The sequence below is a fragment of the Balaenoptera musculus genome, chromosome 9 (assembly GCF_009873245.2).
Source record: "Balaenoptera musculus isolate JJ_BM4_2016_0621 chromosome 9, mBalMus1.pri.v3, whole genome shotgun sequence".
In the NCBI taxonomy this organism is placed as follows: Eukaryota; Metazoa; Chordata; class Mammalia; order Artiodactyla; family Balaenopteridae; genus Balaenoptera; species Balaenoptera musculus.
This window is the reverse complement of record NC_045793.1, coordinates 30,889,542-30,908,258: the sequence shown is the minus strand read 5'-3', so window position 1 is coordinate 30,908,258 and position 18,717 is coordinate 30,889,542. Positions and strand designations below refer to the sequence as shown.

The following is an 18,717-nucleotide window of genomic DNA, read 5'->3' as shown; positions in this document are numbered from 1 at the left end:
GAAGAGCAGGAGAAACCAACAAAGAAGGTTGAGATGTAAAAATAATATTGTTAGAAGAGAATCAAGAGTGTGGAATCATGGAAGCAAAGTGAAGAAAATATGTCAAGGACAATATACTTGTTGTTGATAAGTATGATAACTGAAAAGTGACCATTGGATTTAGCAATTTGGAGGTAATTGGTGATCTTGACATGAATAGTTTTGGTGTAATGATCAGGGGGAAAATCTGACTGGAGAGGATTAAGGAGCATTAGGAGAAATGGAATTGATATTACTGGGTATAGTCAAATATCTGAAGATATTTTGCTGCAGAAGGGAGAAGATAATCAGTTATAGCTGGTAGGTGAAATGGGGTTTAAAAGATGATTCTTTTAAAATGGGAGAAAAATAACATTTTTGCTGGTGGTGATTTTCTCTACTACATAATAAAAAATTAATAATGCAGAGAAAAGGGAATCAATTCCATTGTGCAGTTTCTTGGATAGGTGATGGAAATTGTATTTAGTGCACAAGGGAAGGTTTTAGACAGGAGTAAATAATCATTATCTCCAGAAACTTGAGAGAAAGCAAAGTATACGGGTTCAATTGTGGGTGAATACATGTCGCTGTGAGAGTTTCTGGAGATTCCTTTTAGTTGCTTCAGTTTTCTCAGTGGAGACAAAGCAAAGCCATCGACTGGGAGTATTAGGATGGAGGTGTTAGAAATTTAAGAAGAAAGGAGAAGGTATGAAATCGTCCTCAAGGAGAGTGGAAAGTACATGTACTAGTGAAATATAGTATGATTGTGGGCAGCCTTCAGAGTCCTCCAACACTTTTTCAAATTGAATTTTTGAAGTGAGATCATTCAGAGTTGCTGTGTGTTCCTACATGCATATTTAGCTGTACAAGTGTGGGTGTTGAAGAGAGTTAAATCCAAGCAGAACTGTAATTTTGCCTAGTGAAGGGAGTTGACGGACTGAGATGTGTTTCCTTCAATAGACTGAAGGTCCCAGTGGGCATATGACTGTTAGGGTTGAGATACTGGAGCAAATGAGCTGGAAAGAGAGGAGATGATGGTCAGAGAACTGAGGTTGCATGCAACAGAATTGTGAAAGTAAGGGCATTACGAACAATGAATAGGTCTAGAAATGGCCAGGCAGTTAATTGGCTGAGATAATAGGAAGGACAAGATATTTAGAGAGAAGGAGATTAAGCAATCAAGAGGCCACAGGTCAGGAAGGATCATATATGTATATATTGAAGTTGTCAGTTAAATCAAGAGTCATGTTGGAGCGTATCCGGCCGCCGCCACGCGAGGAGCTGCCGCCATGTCAGCGCATCTGCAATGGATGATCAGGTGGAACTGCTCCAGCTTCTTGATCAAGAGGAGCAAGCAGACGTGTAGCACCGAGCCCAATAACCTGAAGGCCCGCAGCTCCTTCCGCTACAACAGGTTCATTCACCGCCGGACTGTGGGCGTGGAGCCGACGGCAGACGGCAAAGGGGTCGTGGTGGTCATGAAGCGGAGATCCAGCCAGCGAAAGGTAGCCGCTTCCTACATGCGGACCACCATCAACAAGAACGCCCGGGCGACCCTCAGCAGCATCCGGCACGTGATCCGAAAGAACAAGTACCGCCCGGACTTTCACGTGGCCGCCATCCGCAGAGCCAGCGCAGGCCTGCGCAGCCAGAAGCCTGTGATGGCGAAGAGAAAGCGGACTCGCCCCACCAAGAGCTCCTGAGCGGTCTATCCACTTCCCCAATGCGATAAAGCTGTCAGCTGACTTGCCTAAAAAAAGAAAAAGAAAAAAAAAAAAAAGTCATGTTGGAAAGAGTGACCGTTAGGCCAGAGCTAAAATAGTTGGGAAACTTGGAGGAGTTAATTGCAAGGTCATTAAGTGACTTCAACAATGAAGAAAATGAGCAATATAATCTGATGACAGGAGATTAAAAGCCAGGATTTACAGGGAGGAGAGGAGAAAAATGGTATAGAAAGGATCATCTATAATGGAAGTGGACATCTTTCACTGTGACCTTTCATAAAAGGCGAACTCTTACATGAGTTTAAAAACTTTATTCTGTCTAGCATAGTGTTGAAACTCACTAAATAATTATAACTGTTTGAACTTTTATGTTGATATTTAGAATAGAGAAGTAAAGTACTTTAAACACAAAGTGTCGTGAAAAAGTACATAGATGAGAGATGCTAGAGAGAATTCTGTGTTAGAGAGAAAAAGTATGAAAGAATAAGGCAGGTGTGGGTTCCAGTCAGGGCTCTGCCATTTGTGGGGTGCATTCCTTCTTCATTAAGGTATTTCATCTCTGCAATGGGGATAAAAATAACTACCTCAAGGAGTTGTTGTGAGGGGTAAGTACAATGATTTATGTAAAGCACCTGGCACAGAATAAGCCTTCAATTAATGTTAGTTCCCTCCCTAAAAGTACAGATTCAAATATTGAACATATTTACAGGGTACTGTAACAAAGATAGACTTCTGAGGGAAATAATTTCTATTTCTGTCACCACTGATAAATGATTCATGAACTCATTCATACACCAACTGTGTGTTATTTCAGTGACTTGAGAATGTGTTCATGGACTCTTACAGATTTTCTTTTTTCAATTTCTAGCTTTATATTACTTATTATAGCACCTACAGAGAACAACAATCAGAAGAAAATCTGGCCATTATTCTCTTTCATAGTGAATACTAAAGTGTTAATTTTTTGTTTTACTTTTTAAAATTATGCAGATATATGATTAGCATGATCATTGAATAGTATGCAGTTTTTAAAAATAATTAAATATTTAGAATATTTTATGAATATGGAATGCATATTATTGAACAATGATAGTATAAATCTAAAGACAGTATGCATTTTCTATTAAAATATGCTCATGTTGAATGAATGTTATTAATTGTATTTGCTTATATACAGAATTTCAAAAAGCATTGAGATATATTCTCAGTCATTTATGGTCAATGAGGGAAGTAAAAAACGACCCAAGAAAAACAAGGATACCATATAAAGTTGTATATTGGGGCAGAGGGGGGAGCTTCATTCCATCCCTTCATTCATGGAGGTACTTAGGGCCTTTGTGATCACCTAGAAGCTTATAATCCTTATTGAATCCTCTGTGTACAGCCAGAAGAAAAGTACAAAGGAGGAAAGTGCATGAAAGATTTTAAAAGTTTTATAGGCCAGGTGGCAGAGTAGTTGAACGTTGTATTTGCCCACATGGCATTGGCCAGAACTAGTCATAAGGTTCACCCAGATGCAAAGAGGTTGGGCAATGCAGTCTAAACGTGTGGCAAGAAGTAGGATATGTGCTTGTGGATGAATTAGCTGCTCTATTCTGGAGTTGATGTATTACTAGATGTTAAATTAGAAGTTAGGTATGAATTCTGTGGTACTACAAAAATGTAGAAAATGGATAGGTCATTTTAAGCTGTCTGAGTACTAGATAGCCCGATAAATGCTTCACAGAAGATATGAACGATCCAGGTAGGCCTTGCAAAACTCAGGGTATTTGGTTTGTCAGGAAAGGGTCTGATATGTTTTTCAAGGAGCAAATAACAGTGAGAGTAGGAATAAACTTGCAGTATATTTCAGCGATGAAATTAGTCTGAGGGGGAAATTGGCTTTACTTACTAAGGCATAAGAAATCCTCATATATTGATTATGTAAGTTGGACCAGACTAATGTCTGTACTGGATACCAAGGTGAGAAATTGTGTGATTATTGAGAAGCCATATTTGCAACTATGTTGTATTGAAAGTAGTATAATGTTGACAATATACTTAATTAAGAAGTTCATAGCAAATGCAAGCATAATCTGCCATTCTACAGTTTGAATTTTTTATTTTATGTTAATCTGAATAAAGAACTATTTTAACATGATATTCAGGGTAGCTTCTTTTTATAGAAAGCATTGTATAAACTGATGAGTACTTATGCTTATTTCCAGGCAAGGGCTTAGCACCTCAACTATCATTCTGATATCATTCAAATATCATAACTGATAGATCCATAATTTTAGACTTGGAAAGAACTTTTGAGGTAATCTAGTCCTAAGGAGTCAAAAGACTTTTCTAAAGCATCACAGTTTATCCTAAATCTAAATCTAGATATAGATCTCCTAAATTCTGCAGTTTAAGATTGTTATGAAGGAAATCATATTTTCTGTTGTCTTAATTATACCAACTAAAGTGTGCATATCTTACATAGAAAGGGTCTTCATTAGGTTGTCCTATTACTTTGAAAAATAGCTTAATTTAGCTGCAGTTTAAGGAAAAACAGAATAACTAATATGACACACAAGTGGATATACATTAGAAAACAAATTATGGAGAACAGACTATACCGCCTACTCAGAACTGAACCAGACAAGATAAAGCATATAAGAACAGATATTGCAGTAATGAGAGCGCAGCTGTTTAGGATTCTACGGAAATGTGGGAGACATTATTCATGGAACAAAGAAAAGAAACTAAAGACAACTTTGAAGCAGCACCTTCATATTTAGCCTTATATTGCATATTTTACATATTTTAATCATATCTCACTTCCTTCCGAAATAGACTTGAGATAGTTTATAACAAGATAATGTTACAGTAGCATGGATGCAAGGATAAGACAGGATGCAGTATTGGTGTAATAATACCAGATTACTCATACTAGGTTACTAATGCTAGGGGTAAACTTTTATTTAGGACAAACTTTTGGCATTTAGTTTCTTGACATTCAAATCAAAAAAGAAAAACAAAATTATATTTTATTTTTTGGTAAAATAATATTTAGTAAAATGAAGGAGCAAGTGGACTTTTATCCCCCCCCCCATAGTTCTGATCTCTAAGAGGAACTAATTTCTCAATTATTTAATAAGATGGTTTTACAAGAGTTAGCTTCACCATTATCCTGTAAATAAATATTAAACTTTTATTTCTTGCCTGGCTCTCTGCTGAGTTCTTGGGACACATAGCTGAAGGGGAAGCATCCTTACCCTTAAGGAGCTCACAGATAGTAAAAAGGTAATTGGGCAGTAAACTCAATAAATGAGTTACTTGTACTCCATAATGGTAGCCCACAGGAAAGAGTGTTCAGCACAGTCATAGAGAGAAGACCCCCCACAGGGTAAGAAATGTTGAATTGCTCTTAAAGTATGAATAGATCACAGATTAAAAGAGAAATGAGCAGAACTTTCTCTTATCTTAAAAAATGCATAATTTTATGCAGATATTTCTGAGAGAATCTTTGGAGAATGAAAACAGTATAGTTCAGATGCTTAAAATTTAGGAGAACTGGCTGGATAAAAAGTACTAAAATTTGAGGAATGAGCATTTAATCAATCCCTTCGACCCTATTTGAACATAGTTGGTCATATATTTTTCACCTGGCAGTATGCTTTTCTGCCACATAAGTTGTAAGATTGAGACATTCCAAACTTTTTTTTTTACTAAAGTCTGGATTATTTTTAATTGTGGTACAATACATATTAAATTTATCATCTTAACCATTTTTAAGTGTGTAATTCAGTATTGTTAAATATATTTAAATTATTGCACAGCCAATCTCCAGAACCTTTTCATCCTGCAAAACAAACTCTGTATCCATTAAACAACTCCCGCTAAATGCCCATCGACAGACAAATGGGTAAAGAAGATGTGGTACATATATACAATGGAATATTACTCAGCCATAAAAAGGAACGAAATTGGGTCATTTGTAGAGACGTGGATGGATCTAGAGACTGTCATACAGAGTGAAGTAAGTCAGAAAGAGAAAAACAAATATCGTATATTAACACATATATGTGGAATCTAGAAAAATGGTACAGATGAACCAGTTTGCAGAGCAGAAATAGAGACACATGTAGAGAACAAACTTATGGACACCAACGGGGGAAAGTGGCGGGGGGGTGGTGGTGGTGGGATGAATTGGGAGATTGGGATTGACGTATATACACTAATATGTATAAAACAGATAACTAATAAGAACCTGCTGTATAAAAAAATAAATTAAATTTAAAAAATTTAAACAACAACAACAACTCCCAGTTTTCCTCTCCTCCGTTCCCTGGCAACTACCATTCTACTTTCTATGAATTTGACTACTCTAGGTCTCTCATGTAAGAGGAATCATACAATATTTTTTATTGGCTTATTTCTCGTAGCATAATGTCCTCAAAGTTCAGCCATGTGGTCAGAATCTCCTTCCTTTAAAGCCAAATAATATTCTATTGTATGTATATACCACATTTTATTTAACCATTCATACATCCATGGACATTTCTACCTTTTAACTGGTATGAATATTGCTGCTATGAACATACATGTACAGATATCTCTTAGAGACCCTACTTTCAGTTCATTTGGATATATACCCAGAAATGGAATTGCTGAATATATGGTAATTCTATTTTTAATTTTTTGAAGAATCACTATACTGTTTTCCATAGTGGCTGCACCATTTTACATTTCCACTAGCAGTGCAGAAGAGTTCCAATTTCTCCACATTCTCCCTAACATTGATTATTTTATGTTTTTCTGATCGTAGCCATCCTGACGGATATAAGTGGTATCTCATTGTGGTTTTGATTTGCATTTTTCCAACAATTAGTGATGTTGAGCATGTTTTCATATGCTCCATGTTTTCATATTTGTAATCTTCTGTGAAAAAAATGTCGATTCAAGTTCTTTGCCCATTTTTTAATTGAGTTATTTGGGGTTTTTGTTGTTGTTGTTGGTTTTAGTTCTCTATATATTCTAAATATTAACAGCTTTTAGATATATGATTTGCAAATATTTTCCACCATTCTTTAGGTTGCCTTTTCACTCTGTTGATTGTGTCACTCAAAATGTTTTTTGAAAAAAATCAGAGGAAATCCAGTAGTTGAGATGTTAATGGAATAGGGAAGAAGAGTCTTTGTCCTGGAAGGAAAATGAGAGTGTGAGTCACTAATTAATTCTATTTTAAAATATTAGTTGTTAATGCTTCTCTTGACAAGGCTGAGATTATGGCTTTCAAGTCCATAAACCCAGAACAGATTATGTTGCCCCATGCCATATTTAATAAGAATGAAAAGACAATTTCAACTGTAAAATTTTAACTTTTCCAAATATGAGAAAAATGTATATTTATTATGAAAGTAAGTAGTTTCTTCAGAATTTTCTGCCTTTATCTCTCTTTTTCTCATCTCTCTTTCTCAATCTCTCTTCTTCTCTGTTTCTGTCTTTCTCTCTCTAAATTTCTTTATACTGCTCCTGCCTGACTGGTGCCTTGGTCTCTCTATTATGTAATCTAGCACACTGTCTTGATGAAAATGTGAGAGAAACTTCTTTTAGATATTTCACTGACTGATATGAGCATTATTAATAAGAGCTGTCATTTCTGTTGTACGTGCTAAGTGCTATTTTTGCTCTGCTCTGGAAAAAGAGGAGGATATGAGAGGTTATTTCCTACATAGTTCTTTCCCTCAAAGACATAGTTCAGTGGGGAAATGTGAGGCAGTAAAACTGGATGAAATATGTTTGTGGCCTTCAGTGTCCCATGACTATTTTTCATTGAAACTATAGTATGAGTGACATTTACTCAAGTAGTTAAGTCCAAATCTTTACATTGTTTTGAATAAGTTGTTTCTAAGAGGGTTTAAACTCAAAAATGTTAACTAGCATCTATATGATCTGTTGCTTTGAAGATTTTCCAAGCCTTTTTATTGGTCTTCCAATAAATAGTTCTTAAACTCATTATCAGGGTCTTCCAGCCCTTAAAATACTCAAGTAGTCCTAACAGGTTTTGGGCTGTGTATATACAGTTATGAAAACAAAGAGGCCTCATTCTTTTTTTTTTTAAATTAATTTATTTATTTATATTTATTTTTTGGCTGTGTTGGGTCTTCGTTTCTGTGTGAGGGCTTTCTCTAGTTGCGGCAAGCGGGGGCCACTCTTCATCGCGGTGCGCGGGCCTCACGTTATCACGGCCTCTCTTGTTGCGGAGCACAGGCTCCAGACGCGCGGGCTCAGTGGTTGTGGCTCACGGGCTTAGTCGCTCCGCGGCATGTGGGATCTTCCCAGACCAGGGCTCGAACCCATGTCCTCTGCATTGGCAGGCAGATTCTCAACCACTGCGCCACCAGGGAAGCCCAAAGAGGCCTCATTCTTACCCAGCTTTTTAACTTTTGCATCTGGGCCCTTCACTTATGTGGATTTGCAAACTCAGCAGCAACTGCATTAAGGAGCTGAGTAAGCTCAAGAAGGAAGCTCTCATGTTTGACACTAAAAAGTACATTTTCTAGATGAAGATAAATAGGAAATTATTGAACACTATAATGCTGCCTCTTTGATTTCAAATATGGGGAAGATTTCTCTTAGGTGTCCTACACACCACCATTCTACAGAATGAAGTGATTGTTACAGATGAGTCTGGCCACAGTTTTCCTCCTGTTATGGATTGAATGTTTGTGTCCCCCCCTTCCCAGAATTCCTCTGTTGGAATCCTAACTCTCAAGGGGATTGGTATTAGGAGGTGGGGCATTTGGGAGGTGATTAGATGTTGATGGCAGAGCCCTTATAAAAAGATACCCCAAAGAACTAGTTTGCCCCTTCCACCACGTGAGGTTACATCTAGAAGGTGCCATCTCTGAACCAGAAGGCAGGCTCTCACCAGATAACGAGTGAACTGTGAGAAATAAATTTTTGTTGTAATAATACCACCCAGTCTGTGGTATTTTGTTATAGCAGCCTGAACAGACTAAGACACCTCCCTAAAAGGGCTAACAGAGGCATGGCTTCTGGGATGCTGGCAGCTCTTGGAGGTCTTTCTGAATCGAACTTTAAGAAGCCATTGCTGATTGTGTTACTAAAGCCTCTAATGATTATTTTGTTGTTCAAATGATATTAAAAGATTGAAAAGGCTATCAATTTAGAACCAAACAAAGTGGGCTCATGTGCCTTGACAAAGATAATAAATATCTTGCGAGATAAAGGTCAGGTCTTATCTGAGTCAGGAGTTTAGCACTAACCATTTGTGTACATGCAAGGTAGCTGAGACATAGTTCCTCTGACATAAACAGAGATCAGAGCAGCCAGCCTGCTCTATCCTCCATAAAACCTGATCAAAACATACCTCACAACCTCATCGTGAGTAAATGCAGTCCCCTAGATCCAGCATTCTTTCTAACAAAGAATATGAAAGACCAAAGTGACAGGGTCCTATCTTGCTGCACCTTAATAGATGTGCTTTAGCCATTATTAAAGGTATGTTTAGGGATTAATCATATCTGTACTTCTTAGAAATATAAGATTGTATATTTCTAAGTTTATGTGTATTAACTGTTGCTTCTTAATTCCTGTAGTTTATTATAATATCCTTAGAAGGCAGATGCCATGCCTTACTCATCGGCATATCACTGGCAGTAGAGTAGGACTTGAACATGCATAGCCTGCCTAGAGGGCCCATAATAATATACCAAATACTCAATAAATATTTGTTGAATATGTGAATAAACAAGTTGACATATATATTTGTGCTATAGGTTCCAAAAAATAATTTTAATTGACCCACTCTAGAATGGGTATCATTCCACTCTGTTAACATCTCACCATGTCTCCCATTTATAGGAGGCTTATACTACTTGCCATTACCTCTTTCTCAATCCTCTTAAGAGATTTAATTTTGTCCTTTTGCATCCACCTAAGGAAGACTCACCACGCTTTCCTGATGCTTCTCAGGGATTAATTAGATGAACATCTCAAGTGGTGTGGGAAATATGAGACCATCATCATCACCACCATCATCACCAACACCACCATCACCGTATCATGTATGAGCTACTCCCCCACCCCACACACATGATGCTTTCCTAGGGAATGTGATCATTTTAATAGTGTCTTTCTGAATTTAATGCACCTACCTTCGATGTTTATCCCCATGAGGTAACTATGAGTAAAATAGCCTGAAGTGCAGCCACTAGTCTCAGATAGTATCCTTGGATGGATTTTCATTGTGGAAATACTTGATTTTGTTGGTCTTTTTTTTTTTTTTGGAGTGCATAGTTGCTATGCTGGTTACTCAGATTTGCCCTGCTGTTAAACCTTTCTCAAGGACTCTCACTATCTATAAAGAGGAGCTTTTGAACTTCTGTATTATTGAAGGTACCATCCAAGTTAATTTATTCAACAAATGTTTCTGAGCAGCTATTATAGCCCAGATACTGTTCTATATACTTTATGTATCACTGAACAAACCCTACAAAGACTCTGGCCCTCTTAGGGGGTTTAATTTTATTTTATTATTTTTTTTTATTTTAAATTTTATTTATCATTTATGTTATTGTTTTTCTATCTTTTATTCCTTTTAGTCTGTAGTTCATTACAGACTTCATAAGAACAATGGGATCTTAATGTTATTTATTATTCCTTCCATCAAGTGCTTTTTTAGTTCCTTTACAAATGCGATAACAGTAATTGAATTAATTAATATTATTAATAATTAATTATTAATTATTAATATAATTAATTATATATTTGACAGGTAGATAACACTATATTGTATATGAATTTGTCTCCATTATTTAATGGATAAGAATATTGATAACTTGATATAACATGATTTTACAGATTTTGCAGGTATATACAATAATATCGTTTTATGAGGTTACTTTATCAGTGTTTATAAAAACTACTAAATTATTAAAGTTTTCATCTGTTACCATTAAATGAGGTGCTCTAAGTGTTCCATTCAAGAAAACAGACATCATTTTTATTGAGTGAGCATAGTTCATTTTCTCAACCAGTTTATTTCATTAAATTGCAGAATCTCATGCTAATACAATGTTAAGATTGCAGATTTCAACCTTCATAACTCAAGAGAGTGAAAAGTTAGAGTTTTAATAACAACATTAATTTCTTTACATTTCTTATGCCTTATAATAAACATTTAGAACACTAACCAGCAATAGTGGAATTATATATAATCAATGTCGGACAAGTTAATGTTACTAAGAGGATCTTAACTTTCATATTCTCTGATTTGTTTTTAAATTTACAACTTTAACAGTGCAGTAATGGAAAGATTTTGCATTTAATTTTCTAATTTTTCTAAAGCAGACAAGAACAGATAATAAAGGTAGAAAAGTTGATAATGATTATTTCAGCATGATGACTATTTTATTAGATAATTTAGAGACAATCCTGTGAATTTTTAATCAGTGTGTTTGATTTCAGAATGTTTATGTTTATAATATGTCCATGTTATTTCTTACCTCAACTCCTTAGGAAATCTCAACTTAGGGACAGATTTCTATTCACATGATAGCCTGTAGCTGAACACCTTTTAAAATATACTGCAAGTAAAATTAATTGTCAAGTCCTAAATTGTGGTCCCAATCATACTTATATTTTGACAAATACTGGTTTAAGCAATATACACCCAGGTCCACTATATGTATTTAACTGTTAAATCACATAAACTTGTAACACCACAAAAATGAATCAAATAAAAATCTACCTTAAATTGGTATATCCCTAGTAAATGTTGTTGTAAAGATATTTAAATGTAGTTATTTTAAAAAATGGCTTTTTATTATTGATAGAGAGTAATGGCTTCAAATTATATTTTATATAAAAATCTTATGAATTAGCTATATCAAATATGCAAATTATTATGATGGAAAAGCCATAATTTTTTAGAAAACATTTTTATATATTATACATTACATATCATATAAACTTTATTTTATATTGCCTATTACAGTTTACATTTTATGTTACATATGTTGTTTTTAAATGTATATTCATAGTACATATCATATCATGTTATATATATTCTGTATCATTTGTATACTTTTTAAAATTTACTCATTAGTTTAAATTGGATTACCTAAAAAATTGGGAGAATGCATACACACATACACACACACACAAACAAACAAAATCCAAGATTATGATTGTCACAGACTCTCTCTAAGCCCCCTGCAGTGTTGGCAACAAACACAAGGTAGACCGTGAAGAAGCATGTAGCAAAATTGACACTGTGATTTAATGATCTTATTTATTGGCTCTTGTTTAGAGGTCAGGTATTGCATTCAGGGTTGTGGATTTCATGACTTTAATTTTCAAAGTTTAGATAAATATACACTTGGTAGGCAGTTGTCTTCATTGTATGATCTGATATATTCCAAAAAGTTTCATGCTGAAAAATATATCTCCACCTGTCTGCCATGGACCCAGCCAACTCCTGGTACCATATTCTCTGTCATCTTCTGTATCAGTGGTTATTAACCTTGTCTGGTTCATAGACCTCATTTGAGAATGTGAAGAAAGCAAAAGACATTCTTCTCTCCAACATGCATACATGATATTCACTAAAAATTACATACAATTTAATGAGTTTTATAGACCCACCCTACCCTTCCTCAAAGCCAATCAATGGGCATGTTAAGACTTGCTCTTACAAGTTTTTAGAAAACATGTGTTTTAAAAATGGCTTAGGATTTTGCCAATTGAGGACGATATGTCAGCCGGTCAATCCTAGTATATAACTTAGTTTGTATGTGTTTATATATTACAGTATATTTTCATCTGGTAATTAGGTAGAATCTTCAAGAATTGAGACATATGACAAAAAATTCGAAGTCTACACTTGTAGATAATTCAGAGAACACTTTGCAGTCATTAACTGATAATTATTAAGCATCAACTATGTTTCAAACGCTGTGCTATGCCCTGGGATAAAGTGAAGATAAGCTAAAGTTTCTAACTTCAAGGAGATCATAGTCTAGGAGTGAGAAAGACATGTCGGATAATGTTTACAATAAAATTGGGAGAATTTTAAGGAGGGAATTGACAAAATAATAATCCTTAACATTTATTACTAACTCGCTAGATGTCAGGCTATGTGATAACACTCTCTATGAATTCATCTAGATAACACTCTGTGTGAATTATCTCATTCTGTCTTTGCAACCATACGTGATAAATACTTTTACTAATTTTGTCTTTTACAAAGGCAAAAGTATAACAGAGAGAGCTTGAGTAATTTGCCAAGGTCACTCAGCTGAGAAGTGGCAGAGGAGGAATTGAGGTCAGTATGTGTGACACAGAGCCTCTGTTTCTCCATATTGCATCATCAAAATTTGCTTTTTCAAAGGCTAACTTTAGTAGGAGAGTAGAGGATACATAGGAGGAGAAGGAGATTGGGGAAGAAAACTGGTTATAGGGCAGTTTTTTGAGATGCTAAAGGCTTGAACTAACTCAATCTTAATAGTGTTGGACAGAAATGAATAAATGTAAGAGATCGGACTTGGTGACTAATTAGATATAAAGGGTTACAGAGAAAAACAATCACGAGTGACTCCCAGGTCTTTAGCTTGAGTGACTTGTGTAATGATGGTGTCAGAGACAGGAAATGAAAGAGGAACAGCTTGAGGGAAAAGGAAGAAATATGATCAATAATCAGTTAAGATCCTTGAAAGAGCAGTGCCTGTAAGACATCTAGTGGACCCTTGAACATACGGGTCTAGAGCTCAAGAAAGGGTTTTGAGCTTGTGCAGGGTGCTCAAATTGTGCTCCATACCCCCCTAGGCGTCTCTTAGATACTCTTAGGAAATCCATGGGGTCAAACCTTCTAAATACCATTCAAAGACTGTATTTGCCTTTTTCACAGTATTGATATTTGCACTGATGCTGCAAAAGCAATACTGAATAGAGATGCCTTAGCACAAATGAAGGCAGGGATACCAAATTTTCATATTCTTCATCACCACATTTTCACTGTTTAAAAATAAAGAGCCAGTTTCAGTTAAGAATGTGGAAGTGGTAAAAGTTATTAATCTTATTAAGTTTCAACCTTTGAGGGTTTTAATATTTAAATATTTTGTGTGATGAAATGGTAAATATTCACAGAGCACTTCTGCTTCAAACAAAATACTCTTGGTTGTCTCAAGAAGAAACACTTGTGCACTTGCTCAAGTGGCAAACTGAAGTAGCCACTTTTTTCAATGCAATACCATTTTTTTTGAAAGAACAATTGACATGCCTCCTATGATTATTGAGATGTGGGTGTTTGGTAGACATTTGCTCAAAAATGTGAGGTGAGCCTGTCATAGCCACTACTATGAGTTTTCCAGCTTCCTAATACTTAGAGACTTTTATGATAAGGTGGGGGCTATGTTGAAAATGTGTTTTTTTATATATATGGTATATAATGTGGCAGCATTTGAAAAGTGAGTATAACTCAGGGAACTATATTTCACAAATGTTCAGTGCAGGATGTTACAAAATTATGCACGGGCAAAAGATCCATTCAAAGCGCAAAATAGAGGAATGGATTTTAATGTAAGAGAATATGGAAACTTCATTGATGGGCTTTCAGATTCCACCTTGCAACTACTTTTAGAAACTGCCGCTAGTCAAGATTTGGTATAGTATCAAAGAAGAATATCCACAGTTATCTGAGAATGCTATTAAAATGCACCACCCTTTCCCAAATATATATCTTTGTTAGGCGGAATTGTCTTCATATGTTTCAACCAAAAGAACATATCTTAACAGATTGAATACAAAAGCAGGTAGGAGAATCCAACTCTTTTCTATTAAACTGGTCATTAAAGAGATTTGCAAAAATGCAAAACAAAAAGGCACTCTTTCAATTCATTTTAGAAAGTATAGTTGTTTTTAATGATAAAGATGTTATTTATGTGAACAAATAATGAGTTTATTATTGCTTTTTTAAAGTAATAAAATGTTTAAATTCAAAAGTTAGAGTGCATTGGTTGATTTGGAAGTGGCTTCTCCCTCAGTTCTAATGGAAAAGATAAAGCCCAGACACTTGCCATTCCCTGAGGTTTATTTTAGATAATGTGTGGTCCTTTGCATACGATGTCCATTGCATAAATGTGTATACACACACATACACATAAAGAATCATGTACTAACGAGATGCTTATTTGATATAGACAAATATGCTTTAAGGGACTTTTTATTTTGCTTTAGTAACTTTAATTAGAAATATTCTAGAGAGAACTCATAACATTTTATATATTAGATATACCTTTTGTAAACTATAATATTCTTTAGTTTTTGCAAGTATCCAAAATATGTTCAAATGAATAATATTAAGACATATTTTTGTAAGGAATGGAAAAATCATCAAGTCAATATCCTGGTAAACTTAATCATTCTTCTTAAACTTTATCCATCCAAACAACCAAGAAGTGACCCTCTCTGCCTTGCTTGCTTGTTTATTGAAGCTCACTGGCATACATGTATCTTCTAGTAGGAAATTCATGCAGCAGAAACCACACCTTTATCAATTTTTATCATTATTTGTAATTTCTGAGGAACTTCTACTTAATAGTATTTCTAAATCCTCCATGAAAATTTCTTACAATAAATGAAAATATCTCTATCACTTCAGCAAATTTGCATAATTACTTTGTACTTAGCTACTTGGAGAACATTGTGTTTTTGTTTTTCCTAAATTGGTACAGTAAGGAGCTTTTAAAGTGTTATATTTTAGAGGTAAGAGCTCCTAGGATATCAAATAACTCATTTAGATGAGGAAAAGTTATGAGAAAGGGCAAACCAGTCTCAATGGGAGTATGAATTCTGTGATTCCTATGTGTTAACCTTGAACTGAGGGGGGGGCACCTTATTTTTTGTGCCAACTCCGTATCAGTGATGCTCTAATGGAAAACTGCTGAGATGTTATACGCTCCCTGAGCAGACGGAATGCCATCCCTGGTGATTATATAATTATAACATTTTTTACGAAGCCATGAAATAATGTGTGCTCCCAGAGGTACGCCGTTAACATCATACAAACTATAATTACACTGCTGAGAGTAGCTCCTTTAAGGATGACAGCAAATAGTAGGCTCTATCTTTATAAACAAAACATCTTAAGACATTGTAATGGCAATCCTACATCCTAGATGAATATTTTGAATGACCACAGGTCCTACAGTAGTGAATCATGACAACAGGTAAGAAATGAGAGGATCATAAAATTGAAATTCTGTTGCCATGACTTAATTGAAAACAGGTGATCAGAGTAGAGGACCACCCCCCCCCCCGCCCCCTCCCCTCCCCCCCCACCCCCCTCGCCCCCTGCCAGTGTGGCTGGCTCAGTGTTTGGGTATAACCAGTTGTGGAATTTTGAAAAGCCATAGTTTTGGTAAAGTCAAGAAATAACTGAAATGGAAGCAGGAAAAAAAAAATCATGATTTTCATTCCCACATCCTCCCTTGCTGTCAGCTCCTTTTGGGCTTGTCATATTTTCTTATCCAGCGTAGACTAAGAATCTAATATTTCTCATTCTCTCTGTATATTCTTTTATTTTGGCCACACTCTCCAGACTGGTCTCAAGCTCCATGTGAATGCAATCATTCTCTTTTATGTTATTTGCAGGCTATGTTAGCAGTGCTGGAAAGAACTATGTGCCCCTGTGGATAGCTATGTATAAAAAGTTAGGGTAACAGACCGCGCTGTGCTTTTCAGTACTGCCTTGTCCCTAGTAAGCTCTTTATTTTTTTGTCCTCTGTACTTCACCTGCATCTATCAGACCTCTCATAATACATTTACCGCCTTTTGTCAGGTTTTTCCCTACCTTATTCTTTTTCTAATTGTACTATGTAAAATTGTCAAAATAGCCAATGTTTATTAAGCAAGTGTCACCAGAAATTAGAGTCAGTGCTTAACAATTTCTTTTAACTCTAATAATACTGAAAGTTAAGTGTTATTATTATCCAATTTTTAAATGACTAAACTGAAGGCCAACCTACACAGTTATTAATTGGAGGAGCCAGGATTCAAAGTCAGGGTTTTATGATTCCTAAGTCAAAATCATTTACATTACAATGTGCTCTTCCTGTTTTATACTGGGATTCTTAAGTGATTTTAACTCTCCTATCCTAGCAGTAGTTTAAATCTTCCTTAAAGAGTACTTTCCTCTATAAGAATCTGAAATTCACTCATTCGTGTATACAAACATTTAATCATCTAACATTATTGCAACAAATCAAATATCCTGAGCAGTATAAGAGATTTTTTAAAAATTGGATAATTTTATTTCCTGCCCTGCAGAGTATCGAAGTCAAATAAGGGAGATAGGAAAAGTATTCAGTAAATACAGGTAGTGTATTAGTTTTCCAGGGCTGCCATAACAAAATACCACAAACTGGGTGCCTTAAACAAAAGAAATTTCTCTCTCACAGTTCTGTAGGCTGTCCGTCCAAGATCAAGGTGTGTGCAGGTTTGGTTTCTCCTGAGGCCTGTCTCCTCAGCTTGCAGACAGCTGCCTCTTTGCCAGTGTTCTCACATGGGCTTTCCCCCATGTGTGTGCTCCTGGTATCTCCCACTCTTATAAGGACGCCAGTTCTAGGATTAGGGCCCCACCCGTTGACCTCATTTAACTTTAATTACCTTTTTTAAAAGCTTTATCTCTAAATACGGTCACATTGTTGGGGAGAGAGAAGTTGGGCTTCAGCAGATGAATTTTGGGAAGACATAATTCAGTGTGTAACAGGCAGCAACTATGATAATTGTCACCAGTGAGTTTTTAAAAAAATACCGTGGACGTTTAGAAAATTGGGAGTTAAGTATAGTACGGATGGAGGTGATCGTGACACATATGCTGGAGAAAAGGAGATACAAACTAGAACTTAAGTGGATAATTATAATCTGAAGAAAATTTGACACAGGAGAAACAGTACTTCTTATGATGGAAACTGACTGTGAGAGCAAAGTTACTTCTCTAGGGATTAGCGAGGTATGTATAACTGGTGTATACAACAGGTTTTAGAAGATATGCCAGTACAGATGGTGATGGCTTTGAAAAATCCTCTCAGAGTTGGCATTAGGATAGTCCTTCTTCATCCATAGCAAAATCTAGCAGACTTCGGGTGTTTTGTTTCAAATATCAATACATAATCCAAATTGGATTGATTCAAAGCTAAAATGATCTGTTGGTGGTAGATGAGGTAAATAATTACCGTCGTTGCACTGAGTTCAGACTTTTCATTTTAGTGCTGTAATGCTTGCAATTTAAGGTTTCATTTTGTCTTTCCTGCATTATCTCATTCTTTCTCCCTCATGAACCCTGAGTTTCTACTAGCTCAATATCAGCAGTAGCCTTAATTTATAGGCCCTGTATCTAAGTCTGTCCTTATGCATTTACTCATCAGTTTATCTTACTTGAAGCATTCCACCCAACTCCTCTTCGTTATTTTAATTGTTTTGTAAAGGCTGTCTTTAAGTCCAGCTTGCAGAGGGGTAAGCCTTGCTTGAGGTTTGTAAGCAGTGAATTCCTAAACTATGTTTAGGGAAGCATTTGATAATATGCTAGCTATCTTGCATATAACTTTGGATGTTCCATGCAGGTAAAATTTCGTCTCACTGTTAGAAGCAAGGATCTCATTTGGGGCCTCTGCATTGCATTGTGCATACAACGTATACATTGTAAACTTTTTTGACTACAACAGCAGGGTCTATTCTGTGGCATAGGTCAGATACTTAAAAAGAGAGAGAGAAAGAGACCCTCACTAGCCACAGGTGGCATTCATTCATTGCTCCTTAGTGTTTCATCTTTCCCATTATGCTTCATGAGGGGTTAGTAGTGGTATTTTACAAACTGGAATAAATAATCAGGTTATGATAGTCAGTGCTTCCTATAATGGAACATATTGAGCTCTGTCTGAAGCCTACCTTATGAATGGCAACTTTGGAAAAGATTCTATAC

The 18,717-nt window shown here is 35.7% G+C and overlaps 2 protein-coding genes across 2 annotated transcripts in view; both read left to right on the top strand.

Annotated features, from left to right (window-relative positions):
- KCND2 (potassium voltage-gated channel subfamily D member 2) overlaps positions 1-18,717 on the top strand; it is a 464,958-nt gene that overhangs the window by 68,370 nt on the left and 377,871 nt on the right. The window lies entirely within an intron of this gene.
- On the top strand, positions 1,267-1,721 carry LOC118901270 (60S ribosomal protein L28-like). Its single transcript, XM_036864421.1, has one exon. The coding sequence runs from the start codon at positions 1,308-1,310 to the stop codon at positions 1,719-1,721; it is 414 nt and encodes a 137-aa protein (XP_036720316.1). The 5' UTR covers positions 1,267-1,307.